This window comes from Theobroma umbraticum, unplaced genomic scaffold (assembly GCF_002168275.2).
Source record: "Theobroma umbraticum cultivar Fairchild unplaced genomic scaffold, ASM216827v3 scaffold_204.0, whole genome shotgun sequence".
NCBI lineage: Eukaryota > Viridiplantae > Streptophyta > Magnoliopsida > Malvales > Malvaceae > Theobroma > Theobroma umbraticum.
This window is the reverse complement of record NW_018397267.1, coordinates 982,060-1,001,453: the sequence shown is the minus strand read 5'-3', so window position 1 is coordinate 1,001,453 and position 19,394 is coordinate 982,060. Positions and strand designations below refer to the sequence as shown.

General features: G+C 35.5%; 5 protein-coding genes and 1 non-coding gene across 6 annotated transcripts; 2 read left to right on the top strand and 4 right to left on the bottom strand.

Moving 5' to 3' along the window:
* Nucleotides 1-139: 139 nt before the first annotated feature.
* LOC110423848 (putative serine/threonine-protein kinase PBL23) lies at nucleotides 140-2,589 on the bottom strand. The gene is made up of 5 exons (XM_021438250.2): nucleotides 2,268-2,589; nucleotides 1,909-2,087; nucleotides 1,627-1,816; nucleotides 1,085-1,476; nucleotides 140-862 (listed from the first exon to the last, which is right to left on the bottom strand). Exons 1-5 carry the CDS (start codon nucleotides 2,404-2,406, stop codon nucleotides 584-586), a joined length of 1,179 nt encoding a protein of 392 aa, XP_021293925.1. The 5' UTR covers nucleotides 2,407-2,589; the 3' UTR covers nucleotides 140-583.
* A 350-nt stretch (nucleotides 2,590-2,939) lies between these two features.
* CLS (cardiolipin synthase) lies at nucleotides 2,940-5,481 on the top strand. Its single transcript, XM_021438251.1, has 8 exons — nucleotides 2,940-3,573; nucleotides 3,663-3,729; nucleotides 3,835-3,909; nucleotides 3,998-4,049; nucleotides 4,394-4,479; nucleotides 4,600-4,674; nucleotides 4,877-4,971; nucleotides 5,064-5,481. Exons 1-8 carry the CDS (start codon nucleotides 3,095-3,097, stop codon nucleotides 5,155-5,157), a joined length of 1,023 nt encoding a protein of 340 aa, XP_021293926.1. The 5' UTR covers nucleotides 2,940-3,094; the 3' UTR covers nucleotides 5,158-5,481.
* Nucleotides 5,482-5,947: 466 nt separating this feature from the next.
* PPR336 (pentatricopeptide repeat 336) lies at nucleotides 5,948-7,680 on the bottom strand. The gene has a single exon (XM_021438249.2). The coding sequence runs from the start codon at nucleotides 7,389-7,391 to the stop codon at nucleotides 6,555-6,557; it is 837 nt and encodes a 278-aa protein (XP_021293924.2). The 5' UTR covers nucleotides 7,392-7,680; the 3' UTR covers nucleotides 5,948-6,554.
* A 189-nt stretch (nucleotides 7,681-7,869) lies between these two features.
* On the bottom strand, nucleotides 7,870-7,941 carry TRNAW-CCA (transfer RNA tryptophan (anticodon CCA)). The gene has a single exon. It is a non-coding gene; the product is annotated as a tRNA-Trp (tRNA).
* A 4,307-nt stretch (nucleotides 7,942-12,248) lies between these two features.
* Nucleotides 12,249-16,407, top strand: TOM1 (tobamovirus multiplication 1). The gene is made up of 11 exons (XM_021439153.2): nucleotides 12,249-12,745; nucleotides 13,152-13,242; nucleotides 13,353-13,405; nucleotides 13,712-13,804; nucleotides 13,954-14,025; nucleotides 14,250-14,322; nucleotides 14,473-14,518; nucleotides 14,664-14,727; nucleotides 15,026-15,079; nucleotides 15,730-15,807; nucleotides 15,894-16,407. Exons 1-11 carry the CDS (start codon nucleotides 12,587-12,589, stop codon nucleotides 15,984-15,986), a joined length of 876 nt encoding a protein of 291 aa, XP_021294828.1. The 5' UTR covers nucleotides 12,249-12,586; the 3' UTR covers nucleotides 15,987-16,407.
* A 419-nt stretch (nucleotides 16,408-16,826) lies between these two features.
* Nucleotides 16,827-19,234, bottom strand: DER2.1 (DERLIN-2.1). Its single transcript, XM_021438630.2, has 6 exons — nucleotides 18,961-19,234; nucleotides 18,468-18,567; nucleotides 18,135-18,349; nucleotides 17,959-18,042; nucleotides 17,686-17,739; nucleotides 16,827-17,327 (listed from the first exon to the last, which is right to left on the bottom strand). Exons 1-6 carry the CDS (start codon nucleotides 19,057-19,059, stop codon nucleotides 17,145-17,147), a joined length of 735 nt encoding a protein of 244 aa, XP_021294305.1. The 5' UTR covers nucleotides 19,060-19,234; the 3' UTR covers nucleotides 16,827-17,144.
* Between the last annotated feature and the right edge of the window lie 160 nt (nucleotides 19,235-19,394).

The window sequence follows — 19,394 nt, the reverse complement described above, 5'->3', positions numbered from 1 at the left end:
AAACAGGTTCACCATTAAAATCCCTGTCTTAACAGGAGCTAAAACAGTCAAGAGGGCTCTGATTTAAGAAACGAGATTCAGGTCAAAGAGTTTTGTAACTTTTAAGCATCTTTTGCATATGGGGAAACCTTAAACGTGATGGTAAATTTGGCACTGGAGCTGAAACCTTCATTAAGGTTCCACAATGGGCCCTGACGTTCCTTCTTTTTTGTTTCTTCTTCTTTTTCCTGCTAGAAAGTGGAAGGAAATCATTGTTTTTCTCCCAAAAATATCGGAATTGATAACAATGATGTCTTGATTCTCCTATCGTGGTAAAGGCATTCCTCAACAAAATTCATAAATTTATTGACAACAGGTTCTCTCCTGGAGTCAACCGAACATAAACTTACCACCAAGTGGCTTCCAGAATCACATTAGAAATGGCTACGATTGCTACTCAAACGATAACACCATTAATCAAAAAGCCAACAGATACACAATTATCTACACAACAACACGCTAGTATGGTACGAACAACTTAAGCTGGCTCAGTTCTGCAATTTTTACCAAGCTTCAACTGTGCTCACCCCAGCTAGGCTACAAGTCACGGTCTCTTTTGGAACTTCCTTTCTTTCACGGAGCTAGCATGCAAGCTACTGTTTGTTTCGGGTTCCGCAGCAATTTTGTTAGTGTCCTTTGGCCGGGCCAGAAACTCAAGGGCAGTTACAACATCACCAATCAATGGTCGGGTATCAGCTTCCTCCTGAAGACACATGGCTGCGACTGCAAGAGCTTGATAAAGACTCTTTACAGTGTACTTCCCTCCAAGCAAGGGATCTGCCATCAACGTAAACTTCTGCCTGTCCTTAAATAATGGCTCTGCCTGCAAGATGGAAATGAGAATGGATAAGAAATTTAGATTGATGAATCATGAACTTCAATTCAAAACCTTAAAAACCTAGAAGCATGCAACGGTCACATGTAATTGTCTCGGTCATGGGGTGAGGATTTGCCAGATTGAATCATAATTCTGAGAACTTGTATTGTCCTTCGGTCAATATTGAATTTGTTCTTTGCTGAGTGATTATTAAGTTCTTGAACATACCCAAGCGACCAGGTTCTGTTCCTCACTTGGTCTTTCAATATCGATAGCTCTCCTTCCCGAGATTAGCTCCAGGAAGACTACACCAAACGAGTAGACATCAGATTTTGTTGTCAGCTGCCCTGTCATTGCATACTCCGGGGCACAATAGCCATAGGTTCCCATAACCCTTGTTGATACATGGTCCTTCCCTCCGGTCGGACCTAGCTTTGCAAGTCCAAAATCAGAGAGTTTGGGATTGAAGTCGGCATCTAATAATATATTTGATGCTTTGAAGTCACGGTAAATTATTGGCGGCTCGGCGAAGTCATGCAGGTATTCCAGTCCTTTGGCTGCCCCTTCAGCTATTTTCATCCTAGTATTCCAATCCAGTGGCTCCTTACCTGGAGATAACTCTGATTTAACAGATAACATAATCAGAATCAAGATGTTCAGTTCTTAATCAGTATTCCACTAGCAAGCTCTCTCGGCTCATACAATCAGTTGGGAGAATGAATTAGGATTATATGAGTATTAAATAAGTGAAAAAGTATCCATTAGCATACCAAGAAGATGTTTCTCCAAAGATCCGTTTGGCAGGTATTCATAAACTAAAATTTTCTGATCCCCATCTGCACAATAGCCAATCAGATTCACAAGGTTCGGATGATGAACCAGACTTAGCATCAGAACCTCTGAGAAGAATTCTCTACTCCCTTGCATTCCATTCCTATCGAGTTGCTTCACGGCTACAATCTAAAATGGAGTTAAAAGAAAAACCAAGCATATAGTTAAGCGTGCCATGTTAGTGCATGCATCGAAAACAATTCAAAGAAAAAGAGAGATACTTTATTGATGCTCTCTACGTATCCTTTGTAGACCCTGCCAAATCCACCTTCACCTATCAGACAATCAGGATTGAAGTTGTCAGTAGCAATCACAAGTTCTCGGAATGTGAAAATACGAGCTGAAACTTTAGCTTTTCCGACTTTCTGGATTTCTTCAGCTATCTTCTGCTTGCTGCTACCTGCACATTTGATCAACATGGCTAAAGCAAGATCTCCAGAAAGACACTCATTCGAAACAAGGTACCAAAAATGCAATCAAGATACCCTTTTGCTTGGTTCTGGAAGCTTGTCAATCAGGAATCAAGTGAAGAATTAAAAAGCACAATGAAATTTGACAATGAACATGTTCTGATTCATACCTGTTTTGCCTGTTAGATTGTTCATGAAGGACTTGAACGATTTCCCATTCTTGTTATTGCCTCCAACGCCATGGCTGCTCTCCTTGAACGAACCAGTACGCCGCTGCACCTCCACCCCACAACAAAAGAGGCAACTCATTCTCCTTTCTCACAACTCTCCAAGGCTCCTCCCAATGCAGAGACTCTGTTTCATATATCTTTGATCCAGATTACAAACATAAGCAGAAACAGAAATCTTGCTCATATATTAGCAAGGCTAGGGGCCTGCTTCCATTAATCACCCATTTATCACCATGGCCTGTATATCAGTTTCACTTCGCTAAATTTAGCTGTTTTCCATCTACCTTATGGATCATCATGGATAGAGATCAAACACCCAAAACTGAGTTAAATTGTTTGACAAGTTTGGTAGAACAGAACAGACGCGTATATACTTTAATTCCATTTAACAAATTTCCCAACAACTTCTATTCCATAATTGGCCTATTCAATGCCATGGGGGAGGATGCAGTAAATGAGGAAGATGATGACTAACTAAGACACATGCCCACTGTTCTCAACCATGCATATCTAATTGATTTTTCCTTTTTTAGTTAAATATATTTTTTATTAAAATTTTAGAAAATAATTAAAAAAAATATTGGAATTCTTTGCATGGTTGCAGATTAGGGAAAGCTGACACGTGGCAAAAATGGCATCGTCATCAGCATCATCATCTCCCTAAACCCTTGCAAAACCTAGGAAAATCAAAACGCAACAAAGCGTTCCGAAGGCACAGTATCTGTCTCTCTTGTCTTGGTCTTTCTGTTCAAAGCAATGCTTCATCAATGGGGATTTACAGATCTCTGCAATCTTTAATCACGAAAAGCCCCGAAAAAACCAGAACTTTTTTGACGGCGGCATCGACAAATGCTACGACTTGTATAATTCCACCTCTGTCCTCTCCTCTCTTCCACAGCCGAGTCTCGCCTTCTTCTCCATCTCTTTCCAAATGGATCGCTCCTTTCAACGGCCCTCTCTTCCTCTCTTCTCCTCCCTGGAAACTCTCTCAATCCGCCACTCCACTTTGGGGGAACGTCGCTGTTTTCAGAAAAGTCCAAGCTTTAAATCTTGATTTGGTTAGAGGCGGCGCTAAGTTTCCGGTCAAGATACGGTTGGGGTCTGTTCTATCTGACCCCAGATTCTCAAATCGGGTGGAAACCGACCGGGAAGGGGATAAGGAGACGGAAGCTGTAGTAGAGAGTTTTGTCAATTTGCCGAATTTAATTTCAATGAGTCGATTGGTTTCTGGTCCTCTGCTTGGATGGTAAGTTCTAATCTTTAATACCAATTTTGGTTTATTCTTAAATTAATTTGATTTTTGCTGTGATTAATTAAGTTAATGAGTTAATGCAGGATGATTGTAAATGAAATGTATGGTTTTGCATTTGTGGGATTGGCTGTCTCTGGTACAACTGATTGGGTACGGATTCCATGACATTTTTCATATTATCGAAAAAAATAGGAAAAATTTTGTATAAATCATGAGAAGTTAGTTCATTTCCATCATTTCTGCTTGTTCTTCTAGTTGGATGGATACATGGCTAGAAAGATGAGGATTAATTCGGTGGTGGGTTCTTATCTTGATCCTCTTGCTGACAAGGTACCTGACTAAATGCCACTTACTCTTTGTAGATTTTCCTGACTCTTTCTGAGTTTCAGTTGACAAGTTTCTGGTCTTCTTGGTATAGGTTCTTATCGGATGTGTTGCTTTGTCAATGGTACATAACCAGCTTTTGCACTGTAAGTAGTCTGCATATGTTCGGATCTTCTGCAATTCTCTGGTTATTAGAGTTAGTTGGTATAATCTAATAACAATTATCTGCATTTGAATGTGAATATTATCTCGCTTTCCTTGCATCCACAAACAAATGGAAATTTGGAATTATCATACTGGATGATCATAGTCAATTGCCTCAGAATCCTTTGTCTTGATTTCTGTTTCAACAACCCTTAATACAGGGAATTACAGCAGTTGTAGTAGTCATCTGTGTACGGTATTTGATTTTTATATGCATAGGAGGTACTATATTATCCGTAAATGTTTGATGATGCCTATCTTATTAATAGTCTTCTGTGCTGTAAAGCTGGACTAGTCGGACTAGTTGTCTTGCGAGATTTTGCCCTTGTTAGTGGTGCTGTGTACCAAAGAGCTAGTAGCTTGGGTTGGCAGGTGAGGTTGCTTTACTCGAACTTTATTGGCACATTATTTTTTTTTTTTTTGTACAAATTGCTTTACCGCTTGGCAAACTTTGGCAGTCATTTATTTTAGTATTGTGCTGGTTTGATTCAGTGGAAAAGTTGGCTAGATTTCTTCAATCTTGATGGGACTAGTCCGCAGAAGGTTGAGCCTCTCTTTATAAGCAAGGTAAGCCTCACACTTTGTTTTTCTGATTGGGTGGAGTAGAGGGTTAGCAATGGAGCCTGTATTTCTTTAACATTTTAACCACTACAAATAGATAGTGAGACCAAGGTGTGGAAAACTGTAGCAACATATAGAAAGAAGCCATCTAGAGAATTGTGAAAATGGTTAATGCGTCCCTATCTGAAAAGACTTCAAATTTTTGCAGGTTAACACAGTTTTCCAGCTGATTTTAGTTGCTTCAGCGCTCCTTCAACCAGAGTTTGGAACACCAGAAACTCAATCTTGTATAACGTACTTAAGGTAAACTAGCTGGTGCATTGCTCATTAAATCAAACTCACTTACATAGATTATATAAGTCACAAAAACTTATTTTTCCATGACATTTCAACAGTTGGCTAGTGGCTGCAACAACGGTGGGTTCTACTGTCGCATATGGAGCACAATACATGAGAAAGAGACCCGGGTTGATCACAAGAAAGTCTTAGTTTGAGTTTTCAGTGCAACTCTGAGACAATTTGATGAGTTCCCTGTGTTCTGGCACCGGATGAGTGAGCGTTTATAGCTCTAGGAGGGAAGAAAGGAATGGTTCGTAAGAGTACAAACTGGATGTAGAGTCAAAAGGAGCTCATTGCTTTCTTGCGCATGGCCTGCACCATCTTGTAATAGAAGTGACAGAAACAATTAACTCTCAATGAATACGGCATTGGCAAAGAATGGTTTTTAGCATAGAGTAATTTCAAATTATATCATGTAAAAAATTTTGTTCTAGATGTTTAACCTCTTTAAGAAAATTGTATTGATTTCTGCCATTTCTCAGTCACACAATCCATCTTGTGTTCATTTTCTTTTCACTTGAGCTACACTTATAAGTAGGGGTGACTCAAACTGATCCTTCAGTTTTTGTTTGACCATGAAAAAGCTTCTATTGCTGGCCTCCTGCAACCAAGTATTTTCGATGGTCCCAGGTTAGGACAGCATGGGATCTTGTGCTATGAACTTGAATGCAACAGTTTGAAGGATGAGCATCACAAGAATGACGATCAGACCACACTAGACAAAAGTATGCACCGTCCGAATCATTTATCAAGCCTTGTAAATGGAGCAGGGTTGGTAATCCTTGAAGTTTTGGTATTTAATACCCTCTATAGTGGCCAACTAAAGTGTGCACCATCCATAGCCTTGAAATTTTACCAAGTATTAAATTATCAATTAGTTTACGGTATTTACTTGTGATTTAGATCAAAAACATGATTGTAAGTTATAATTTCATGATAATTAACAGTATGAAGTATATCCATAAAAAAACAGACAACCACCAATTGGTTCAACAGGCTTCTATCCTAAGAGCTACAGCTGCAGGCATTCAAATCAACATAGGTTCAAGCAACAAAGTAACAGATTCATGGTAAATCCTAATATGAAATATATACTCAAAGGGGAAGGGAATTAGGAATTCATCTAATACCTTTGAGCTGAAACAGATGAGGGCACTAGGCCATTATTATTCTCTCAATTAAATCAGGGGAAACTTTTGAGTTTTGAAGAAAAAATCTTAAAGCTGATCCAAGAAAAAGTATCAGTATGCACCACAACTTTCCTTGAGCCATGCATTATCAGCAAGTGCATGTAAAAGTTATTACTTGACTTCTGAAATATGCGAGTACTAATTCCACACACACTCGCATACATGGAATAGCTAATGAATGACATAAAAGTTCCATATCCTACACCAATTCAAGAAACAAAATGAAATCGGATCCATCCTGTTCATGAGAAAATGCCCTATTCAGTTTCATTTCCATACAAAACTGGCCTGACTGGCTTTAATAATTCATGCTCAAGCTCTTAAATAACAAACTCTAGGACACCCTAGTTAGCTTCTCTATTGGGTCAAACTCTTTTCAACTTCATCCCATAAATCTGCATTTTTTGAGAACTTCTCCTTAACCTTCTGGATAAGTTCCTTTGCCTCCTCAACCTTAGACATACTAGCAAGTCCATTCACAAGCGATTTCATAGATGAAAAACTTGGAACCCAATTTTTCTCCATACTCTCCGTACAAATACTCAAAGCAGCCTCAAAATCCCCACCTTGGCACAAGAAATGCACCAAAGTAAAATAGCATTGACTATCCGGCTCCAAACCCGAATTCCTCATACTCTTAAACAATCTCTTAGCTTCCTCCAAATTCCCTTCCTTACAAAACCCATGAATCAAATTGTTATACGTGACCGTATTCGGTTTCATCCCTCTTGACAGCATCCCATCAAGTAAAGCCTTTGCCTCAGTAGACTTCTTCAACATACACAAGCTTCGAATCCTTGTATTATAAGTACTAACCCCAACAGGAACCCCATCTTCCTTCATCAAATTTAACACTTTCCCGACATCCTCATACTTCTCCTCCCTATAAAACCCCGCTAACAAAGTCCCAAAAGTCGTCGCATTTGGTAGAACCCCTTTACTTTTCATATCAACCAAAATGGAATAAGCTGAACTCGAAAACCCAGATTCACACATAGCTTTAATCGCAGAATTATAACATTCTAAATCGGGTTCGATCCCATACCTTTTAGGAAATTCCAGGAAAATCCTCTTCACTGCTTCATAATCCTTCGATATAATCCCCGCCACAAGCAAAGCGTTTAAGGATTTCGCCGAACGGCATAACCCTTCATTATAAAACTCGTCAAAGGCCGTTAAGGCGTGGTTAAGCATCTTGGCTTGACCGTAGAGGATTAAAGAATGGGAAGCGAAACGCTCGTTTTGTAAGTCAGGGCGGGAACGGAGCTCGTGGAGGAAAGTGTCGATGGATTGGAAATGCTTGCCTTCAGAGAGTTTGGAGATTGCTACAGAGAAAGTGATTCGGTCGAGGTGCGCGGCTGGAGTGAGGGAGGCGGCGCGGCAAATTTCGAGGATACGGTCGGGGTTTTGCTCGGATTTAAGGAGGGAGAGTGCAGCGCGTGTTTTTTGGTGGGAGTTGAGAGGGGTGGGAGGAGTCCGGGGCGAGGATCGAGAAGTGACGGAGGCGGAAAGTCGCGGCAGTTGTTGATGCACGGATGCGAGAGAGTGAAGCCATTTTTTTGGAGGTGATTCGGACGTAGCTAGGGTTTTGGGGTTTCCAAGTTTGAGATCAGTGAGAAGAGTGCGGCGGGAAGAAAAAGAAAAAGGCGGGGACCCGGACCGAATAGGGATTTGAACCCGACGTGAATCGAACACGCAACCTTCTGATCTGGAGTCAGACGCGCTACCATTGCGCCACGGATCCGATTGAATAAGTGTTTGTCATTCTATAAATACATAATCAAAAATAAACTTGATGGGCTGTTACTCCTTGTGGTTTTGACATTGACATTTGAAAAGCGTTACTTCTTGTGTATAAAGGCCCACAATCTTTTTTACCTACTGGATGTGAAATTTTATAAAAAAAACTATTAAAATAGTTTTAAATTTTAATAAAAATTATACAAAATTTTATTAATTTTTAAAGTAGGTATTCTACCCCAAACATTTAAATGATATTAATGTTAAATATGAAATATCTAAAATATCATTTATATTTTTTTTTCTCTCAAGCAGGTTGACCAACAACCTCTCCTTACATCGATCGACCATACCTTGCACTCCCTTAGGGAGCATTAGGGCTCCCAAGGGAGCATTAGATCTGGTGCTCCCTTGGGGAGCCCTAAATCGAGCTCCCTAAAAGAACACCGAAGCTTTCAAGGGAGCACCAAATCTAGTGCTCCCTTGGAAGCCTCGATTGGGATCCCCGCAGGAGTATTGGAGCTCCAATCTGATAGCCCGACCATTGATCACAAATGGTCAAAAAAAAATTTTGAAAAAAATAAAAATTATAATTTATTTAATAGTAATTTTTAAATTAATAAAAGATAAAATTATCTTTAAAATATTACCATATCATCAAATTAACAAAAATATTGATAGTTGATTAATGACAGGACTTATGTGTCTAGCAAAAATATTTTTTGGAGCAAAATGTCTACTTTGAAAACTAATTGACCTCTATGTAATTTTCATCAAAACTTAAAGATGTCTAAATATTTTATCTAATTTTATAATATTATTAGGCATAATATTCAAATAAGCCTCTAAACTATTTAAGAATATTCAAATAAGTTTTTATTTTTATTACGTTTAATCAAGCTCTCATATTTTTATTTTCAGTCAAATAAGCTCTTATAACTAATAATTGACTAATTATCATTAGTAAAAATGTCACTTATCATTTTATATTCACATGGCACTAACAAAAAATTGATGTAGAGAGTGAAAAATGACACATAATCATATTATTATGCCAAAATAGAATGTCATGTCATTATCAATTATGATATGTTAGTATGCCACATCATTATCAATTATGATATTTTAATATACCATATCAGCGTCATGCTACATAAAATAACAAATGACATTTTGACTGAGCTAATCATTAATGCTATAAAGATTTATTTGACACAAAACAAAAAAATATAAAGATTTATGTGACTCAAAATAAAATTATAAGAATTTTGTTGAACACAATAAAAGTATAAGAACTTATTTAAACTTTTTTTAATAGTTTAAGGACTTTTTTATATATTATGCTATATTATCTACCTGAATCCATGATGTCGTCATTACGAGTTAGGTCACCTTAGCTATTCTCATTCATTTAAATGCTTGTAAAGGAGTCAAAATTGAATCTAAATTAATTTTAATATCACTTTGTCACGAAATTATTTTTTTAAAAAAATTAACTTAATAAGATATACAACTCATACTTATAGACACAAAGTTCCTCTTTTATAAAATTTTTCCAGAAACATAGCATCGATAAAATAATTTTTTTACATTCATAAATCTAATAACATAATATTGAACTATCCATAACACTACACGACAAAATATTTATTATTAGAAATAATTTAATCGTTTTAGAGTTTAACAACATTAAGGTAACATTTAGTACTTAATAATATAATATGATTATAAGTAATGTGATTACAAGGAAAATAACATTACAATATTTGATATATAAGCAGAATAATGATTCAAATACAGGGAATATAACATTACAGTGTTTGGTTTACAAGTACTTTATTAGGAATGTAATGTTAATTTTTAAAATTGATCTTATTTATTAAAATGTAAGTTTAATATACTTATATTTTTTATTGTTAATTTTTATATAGTATCATCTCTTAAATATATTTTATTTTCAATTCTTATTATAGTTTTATATATTTTATTTTCATTTCTTTAATATAATTTTTATATTATATCTTTTATCTTAATTTCTTTCACTTATATTATATAAATTGCAATTTCTTATATTTTATTTTAATTTCTAATTCTTATATTATGTATTTAATTTTAATATTTTTGTTTTAATTATAACATTACAAATTATGTTTAATAAAATAATAAATTTAAATGATAAAAATGTTTCTAATAATATTACATAGTACTATATAATGTGATTACATTAATTTTGGATTGCAATCACGTTACATTTTTCGTTTATATGATTGCATTGTAATGTTACATTACAGTGATTTATTATAAAATATATACTACAATATAATATAATTAAACGTATTACAAAAAATATACTTTCTCTTCTCTAGTTCAAAACGTTACTTAATATTTCAAATTAAAAAACATTCTTACACTATTTTTATTCATATCATATTTGATGTGACTTTGGAAGACAAGATAATGCTTTACTTAATTGTAGCAAACTAGTCCCGTTTAGACGTAAACCCATGTAAGCAATGGTTGCGGGCAAGGAACCAATTTGGCAAATTGTAAGAGTTTACGTCTATTATTTAACTTTAAGCACTGTTAGACTAAATGAAACTAGAAGCAACATGATTCTATCAAGAAAGAAGAGGCAAGAAGGGGCTGGGAGGGAAAGAAGAAGGAAAAAACCGTTAATAGAACAACTATGGAAAAATTTGGAATGTCTACTCTTTGGTCCTTGGATTGCATAAAAATGACACAATTAGAATGTGTCGTTGGTAATGTCACAAGGCCGTTATTATTTCTTTAGAAGTTTAAGTTGATAGATTTACAATGTTAATGTGTATATTTTATTTTTTTTTAAAGTGTTTGACGTGATATTTTATCCTACTCGATTGTAAAGCATTCTCGTCGTTACTAACCATCCTATCTATTTCTTTTTTAGAGATTCTTAATGTGAATCGAGTTTAAATTGAATTCATTTTAAAATCACTATATTACAAGTAATTCCCTTTTTTAAAAAAATTAATCCAAGTGAGAGTATAGTGTTTACATTTATAAGCTTTTCAAGATTTTTTTTATTTGTTTGATGTGAGATTGAAGTGCCTTGTTTTTTTTTTTTAAGTATTTGACTTTAAATTAATCCTAGTAATAAAATTAGAGGAGCTTACACCAACTGTTTAATGTTTAATTTTTGAAAATATGTTATTAATTAAGATATAAAAAAAGTACTCTTTGAAAACTTTGAATGGAGCAATATTCAATTCATTTTCATAAAAATTTAGTTTAATAAAATCTTTAAAATATTAAAAGTTAAAATTAAAAAAATTAGTTTGTGAAAAAAATTAAATTTAGATATTATTTATAAGATGAAGGAAATAATAATTAATAGGCAAAAATCATTAAAAAATAAAAAGTTTGAGTTTATAATTATTGAGTCATATGAGACAATATTTAAGCAATCATAATGTAGCTTTGTTTGCATTAATAATTTGAATTGAAAATGGGGGCCCTAAATAATTAAACAATTGATATAAAAAATTAGGGAAGAGGAAAAATCAAAAAGAACCACCGCCAAAGCCGGCCATGGGCCCTTGGGCCAGGGGCACCAAGAAACTTCGCGTCAGCATGCTGTTAAATTAGTACTCCCTCCCTGACCGCGTCCCATCATTGTGGGACCCCCGTCGGAATCTCATTAGAGCATATCTTCATCTGCGACACGTGATCCTCTAACTCACTTAATCCCCACCCCCCCGTTTTAAAAATTACACAACGTAACACACTTCTGTCGCGTTATAATTAGATTATATGTACGATAAATAAATAAAGAAAACAAAGAAAGTATGCATATTTTTATTATTTTATTTTAATAAAAATGATTTATAAATGATTTTCTTTGATAACGTCATGAAAAATGATAAGGATTGTCTAAATTCTACTTATCAATAGATAAGCATATAAAGTATAATCATAATTAAAATGATATTGATATTGTTTCATAAAATAATATCTTATTTTGTTCATAACATGTTGATATTATTATTTAATGATTGAGATTTTTTTATAATATAATTTTTTTTTAAATTTATGCACATGGGAAAATAAAACTGAGAAATAGAAGATTATTAAAAAAATGGTAAATTTTACTTATTTTCATGACATTTTATGATTTTTTTTAATAAATATAATGTGAATATTTTTTAATTAAAAATTAATCGAGAGAAACGATATTTATAGGAAAAAAGTAAATCGAGAAGGTTTTAAATAAAATTTACTTTAAAAAATTAAAAAAAAAATGGGGGCAAAATGGCAAATAGCAACCACCATCACGTTCGTAGATGAACTCGTAGAAGCTTAGGTGAGACCCGGGTGAAGAGAGCGACCAAAAGGGGAAGGAGAAAGCCTCACAACTTCATCAATGGAAATTAGTTATCAGCTCCAGCTCTTTGGACTGACCGGTAGACTTAAAATAATCTAAACTTTAAAAAAATCCCTTCAATTGTTTTCTCTCTCTTCGTCTCTCTCACAGTTGTCTCCTTTCGTTTCTCGGCTTCTCAGTTTTCTTTTCTCTTTCTGCCCTTTATTTTTTGGGGGTTTTTTTTTTGCCTTCTCTGTTTGGCTGTGAGGGATTTTGACTTTCCCGGGAAAGCTCGGGAAAAATAAGAGGAATGGTTAGAATGAGGAGCATACCACTGAGCTTAGCGCCTATGGAGCTTCCAGCTCTGGTGTCCGATTGGTGGGACGAGATCAATGAGTCGACTCAGTGGCAGGATGGCATCTTCTACGCTCTCTGCGCCGCTTATGCCCTAGTGTCCTCCGTTGCTCTGGTCATCTCCTCTCTTTCGTCTTGTGATTTTTCAAGTTTATGTGCCTTTTTTGTTTTTTAATTTGATTCACTGTTCGATTTTCTTTTTGGATCAGTGCTGAGTAGAGGATTTGTTTCCAGAGTTGATTGTTTTTTGCATTTTTTCATTTTAATAGTTTTCAACCTTTTAGGAGTCAAATGATTCAGTTCGTTTAGATAGTGACATTGTGATAATTGTCATATTTATTTTCCCTCAGTTAATACATTTATTTCTTTTATTTAAATGATTTGAGTAAGTATTTGATGTGAAATTAAAGCTTATTAGATGTTAATTTCACTGCAACTTTCATTATTCATCGGCAAATTTCTTTACGGTGTTAGGATCTTAGATTAGTTTGTAGGTAATAGTTGGTGTTTGTAATGTGCAGATACAATTAATAAGGATTGAATTGAGAGTGCCTGAATATGGTTGGACTACACAGAAGGTTTTCCATCTTATGAACTTCATTGTTAATGGAGGTGATGTTCAAAGTCCTCCAAACATTTGGAGTGTATTTTTTGTTTATGATGTTATTACGATTTAGGACATAAGTTTGATTACTTGATTGTGAGTTTTCTTGTTGTTGCAGTGCGTGCAATTGTGTTTGGATTTCACAAACAAGTATTTGTATTGCATCCCAAGGTTAGTTTGCTATGGAATCAAGAGATTTTGGTTCATATACTAAAGTTCTTATTGTCTGACACAAAACTTGTGTTGGGTTTCGAATTCAATAAGATTACATTTTATATTTAGGCTTGCCAAGCAAATTTGTCTCATCTAGGTCCCTATTGTTTAAGTTTCTCAGACAAATTAAGGCTTTTGGGTAATACAAGGGAATTGAAGGAGAATGCTACTTTCAGAGAAAAATAGAGTACACAACTAACAAGTGTTATGATCTAATTGACACAAGGCTTTTATATTGACATGAACCATTACTTATTGACCTAGGTACTCACACTTGTACTGTTGGATCTTCCGGGTCTTCTGTTTTTCTCCACGTACACATTACTTGTCCTGTTTTGGGCAGAGATTTATCATCAGGCAAGTGACTTTTCTTAGTTTTTTTTTGTGAAATGATGTGTCAAATTTGGCTTGTCTTGGGTCAATTGACTTCAGTTACAAACTTGTGTGCTTGGTTCTTTCTTGTACTTCTGTGAGGAAGTATGACATTTTACCTTACTTATGAGCAGGCAAGAAGCTTACCAACGGATAAGCTCAGAATTTTTTATATGTCAATCAATGGTGTTATTTACTTTATACAGGTGCGCTCCAACTTGGTTACTCTTGTACTGTTTACGTTGCTTATTCCCATCATTAACACCTGGTTAATCTCTGAAGGAAATTATTGTATCTGTTTATTTATTACGCTCTGAAGTTTTTATCTCAAAGTTTCCTGCCAAAACTAGCTCTAATACATCCTCGAGCTTCCATAGAAACCTTATGATATGTGTAAGTGAAGTTTACCAAAATGAAGTTTTGACATCAGGTCTGCATTTGGGTATACCTCTGGATAGATGACAACAGTGTGGTGGAATTCATTGGAAAAATCTTTATTGCAGGTAATTGTAACAGTGAATCATCAAAACAAGTTTCACAAGGTTTATCTCTGCATATTAATTAGTCTTTTTCTCAATAGAAGCTTTATGCAGGTTAAGGTTTATTTCTTTTGTTTTAATTGTGCCACTTATTTTCTTTATTGTTTTCTCCAGTGGTGTCATTTATAGCTGCATTAGGATTCTTGTTGTATGGAGGAAGGTAATTGTTGTTTATTAACACAATATTTATGGCTATTGTGTTTAGAGTTTTGAATTTTTAAAGATGCCCTACCGCTGCTCACTCTACTCGTTACTATTCTTGTTTATGCATTTTCTCCATGGAATTTCATGGGCAATGCTTCCAGACTGTTTTTCATGCTAAGACGTTTCCCTATTGAATCAAAAGGAAGAAGGAAGAAGCTTCATGAGGTATTTTCCTTCCCATATAATTCACGTAGTAAATAAGAATTTATTTATTCTATAATTCCACATAGCAGAAGTTTAATGTGCTTTTCTATGTGCTAATTGCTTGGTTTTTAACTTGGCATAAGTCTGGGGAAATTACTTTAAACAAATTTGGGCCTGTTCATGAATTTATTGAAATATGTTCTTGAATAGAGTACAGCAACACCATATAGCCGATTGTATGCAGCTGGTAAAAGGCTCAGTTTGTTGTAGAACTTTCTCGGCATTAGTATTGTTGACTTGATGTCTTCTTTTTTTGTAGGTTGGATCTGTTACAGCCATTTGTTTCACCTGCTTTCTTATTAGGTGCTTTGTGGTAAGTTTTTCATTTTGGACCAAACTCTGTGGTAGGTTAATCATTCAGTATGTCACTTGTATATAACTTATACAGCGGTGTCTCTCTGTTCTCAACAGATGACAATCTATTTGATTTTTATATCCTGAGGCAAATTAATAATCTGAACACTTAAGTATGCATGAATTTAGACATGCTACATCCTTCACATGTGAGATAACCTGTGGGAGATTTAAGTTTATCTAGTTTTTTTTTAGTAAAATCCCATAATTAGTTTGGTTCTCTTTTTTCCCTTCCTTTGAATCATAAGGAAGCTTGAACCTTTCATGGAGTTTGTCCTTTTCTGGACATTTTGGCTAAAAGTGACTGGAAGAGGTGCACAGGAGCAGGTAGTTTGCCTCTGGCTAAATACTCCTAATAATATGTGAATAGCTGAATATAAGTACAAAGTTAGCATTTTCCCATGGAGAGGGTTGGAGAGGGAGGCAAGCGGGTATGCTTCACCTGAGTTCTCTCTTCCTAGGTTTCCTTCTTAGATGGTCTTATCAATAGAAATTGGTGATGAAGTAGAATGTTATGAGTAATTTCTGGCTCTCATAAAATGGGTTATCAACAATGTTTGATGCTAATATTTGACCCAAACAATTTGGCTCTCATTTCCCTATGTGCAGGTGGTTTTATCTGCTTTTGATTCAGATGCATCACTTGATGTTTTGGACCATCCAGTTTTAAACCTGATCTATTACATGGTATTCTACCAATTCTTTCTATTTGTTTCCTCCTATTTCTAACATTTATTTTCCTAAGTATGTAATTTCCATTGATCAAATTACAGGTGGTTGAGATCCTACCATCAGCTCTAGTCTTGTACATCCTGCGTAAGTTGCCTCCGAAGAGAATATCTGCCCAATATCACCCCATCCGTTAGCCAGAATGCTTCTTTGTTCGTAGGATTAATTTTTCTCCTAGAAAAATGGTTTTGGCATGGTTCAGAGGGTTAGTTACTGTCAGCATTGAGTAAGAAGCAGAGCCAGAGAACAAACCAGAAATAGAACTGGAATGGCTCATGGTGCCGGCAAAATCTTTTACATGTATATTACATAGATATTTGCAGCTTTGTTAAGGGAGATGATTGAATTGATTTCTTCAAGGGTTATGTGATCAAAGAGTTGGTTAATTTACTCTCTTTTTGCATTATTTGTCGACGACTGGAAGAAAATTTTTTTCTTGTAGGTTCAATCATCAATGTAGTAGTTGTTGCGTCTGTTTGTGCTTAGAGATTGAACTTTTTGGTTTGTTATAAAGACTTGGTCGAAATGATATTAGTTTAATTTTTTTTTCCTCTCCAATTGGCTGCCATTATGTTTTTGTGTCTTCTAGCTGCATCGTAAGGCATTTAGTCTATAAAATACTTCATGGAAAAAACACGAGCAATGTGTCACGAGAGTATTGTTTATTTTAATTCATTAAATTTTATGATTTTATCTTGCAACAAAATGTCTCGTAGGTGGAAAATCATATGAACAGTTAAATATCCAAACTTCATTTTAATACACTGTCAATATAAATTTCACTCCTCTCCTAAACCGTTACACAAGGCATGGGAGGCGAGTTTTTGACATTGCTCAGAGTTACAGCAGTAGAGTGAGTTTCCACACATCTGCTCACCTTTGCTGAGGATTGTCCACGCATAAGAAGGCCATGCACCATGAAACTAAACAAATTTCAAGGCCTGGAGCAACAAGATGAGAGTTCTGACTCCAGGGGAAAAGGGGAAAACATCACTTTCGTGACTATATATGTTGCTAAAATTTTGGTCAAAACAAATGCACAAAAGGGCATCCTATACCAACCAAAACCACTCGGTCTAGGTATAAATTACAAAACTTCCATCCCAAAATCCGAATAACTGTATAGCAGCAGCAACATCAAATATACACAGCTAACGTCTAATGCAACGAAAATGTAAGCTTGAACATTTTTAAGAAATGGGCCAGCCACACTTTTGTAGGCCTTTGCTATGTCTGAGCAGAGATCACTTCAACCAAAGATACCCTCCCTTCGTCTAGTTTTTCGCAGGGGGAGATCAATCTCTGTGAAATTCCTCCCCGGGTGGTGGAGCAAATCTCACATTTGCTGGCCGTGCTACCACTACAGCCTCATCTGCAAACAGTGCTTTAATAAAGGATGGAGTTCTTAGGGGTCGGCGACCAGTCATTCGTGGATATACATCTTCAAGAAAATAGTACGCGTGACCGGCTATCATTCCCTGGATCGACAAAATAGTTAGTTTGACAAAGAAAAGCTACAAGAGCAACAATGATAAGTGAAAACAGGTAAAAGTTTAACATGGCAGCAGTGAGGATCTAAGCAAAGTGAGACTAGAACAGGGGGCAGTTTATAGGACCACCACATCATTACAAGTACCGACTCAGTCCTTACAGAAGACCTTTCCAGCAGTGAGCATAGATGATGATTACGAAAGAGCTTAATTACACTAATATAGCTTCTGTCCACTCAGGGGGGAACATACTACTAATGGATTTTGGAGATATGCAGAAAATGTTTACAAATAACACTATCCCACTATTTCAACATTAAAGCGGGCTCTGGAAATGGAAACGCACCAGGAGATCCACCCAAGCACTAGCACCAACAAGGACAGAGAATCCCAAAAGCACCTGAAAGACAGACAAGGGAAAGAAGCCATTACACTCTACAACTAGGGAGAATTAGGATCAAACCCACAAAAGTAAATAAGAAGAATAAAACTTTCTCCCAGTGGGAAAATCCACCATAACTACTTTTTCTTTCTTCGTCAAAACCTGTAAATGCTTTGAAATAGAAGATACATACTTGAAGAACAATAAAAAAAGGATAGAATGAATTGAAGCACTCACCCAGGGCAAATAAGCTGCTGTAAAGGTAAAAAGACCCAGAAAACTCATATGTATAAAAGGATTCTGTTTGCTCCACACGTATACCTACAAGGAGTGGTAAAATAAGATGACTACCAGAGAACATACACTAATTAGTAAAAAACATTTTGCATGAAAACAAAGGCAGACAGACTTACCATCATGAATGTCAATGAATTGCTTAGAAATATGATTTTGGCAAATGACTCAGAGAGATAAGGTATCATTCCTCCAATAAGAACAATGCTAGTCAAGACAGAAGCTCCAAATAAGAGCATGTAAAAAAAATCCGCAGTCCTTCCCCTGAAAGAGTTCTCTTCAAGAAGCTTGCAGTAACGAGCAAGAAAGAACATGTGAAACATGAAATCCAAATCTGGCATTATCAAGGGATACCGTGTTAAAGGTGCACATTATATTATACAACGTCGTTCCCAAGGCATAACAGTCCAGAGATTTGAAGACACTCAGACATAAAAGCACATGAAATTTACCCATCTTGCGGAAGTACAGGAAGTTAGTAATGAGGCGCCAGAACTGATACTGCTTAACCACGAGCTTAGGGTTCAAGTACAGATGATAAGGTGATATTATCTGCAAAGAGAAAACTAAATCATATGAGCATAACAAATCACACCCAATTGCCTATCATACACAAAAAAAAAAAAAAAACCATCTTTTTCAAAAGTGAATAACAAAGTCAACTTTGTATGCCCAAATTCCCAAAATGAAAGATGAACTGAAAAACCATAATAGCAAATCCAATGGCAATCACCAAATTTACAAAATTGAGACAAACAGAACTCAAATCAACCTAAAAGAATCATACCCATATGCACAGAAACTTAGAAAGATTGCACTGTTCATTGAAAATTGAAGACACAATCACAATCCTATTGCCCAGATTGAGAAAAATAACACCGAAAAACAATTTAAACATACCAGAAAAAGAAACGAAAATTTAAAACGAAGGAAAAAGATGCATACTTCGAGAGAGCAACCAATAGTGGTAACCACGGCAGCTGTGAGATAAGAACGGGTGATGATGGGCATCTGCTTGTACCATTCTTCAACAGCTTGAGCCATTTTTTTTTCTTTTAACAAAATGCTCCTTCTGATTTCCACAATAATAGAATTAATCCAAGATATTTGAAGGGCAAATTCGATAAAATTGTCAATTTAAATTTCTGGGTTTTGGAGGTTTTGAAGATCGAAACAAAGAGCTTTCTTGTTTTCCTTGAAGAAATGTAGGAAAGTGTGAAATAGCACAGAAAATATAATACGCACAATTTGGTTTCGTTTAGTGACAAATCCAAGCGAATCAGAACGCGCGTGGTTTACACGGACCAATGGGATTCCATTTGGGTGATACTATAATACTTTCTTGTAATCCAACAACATTTGGAAAAAAGGGAAAAGAT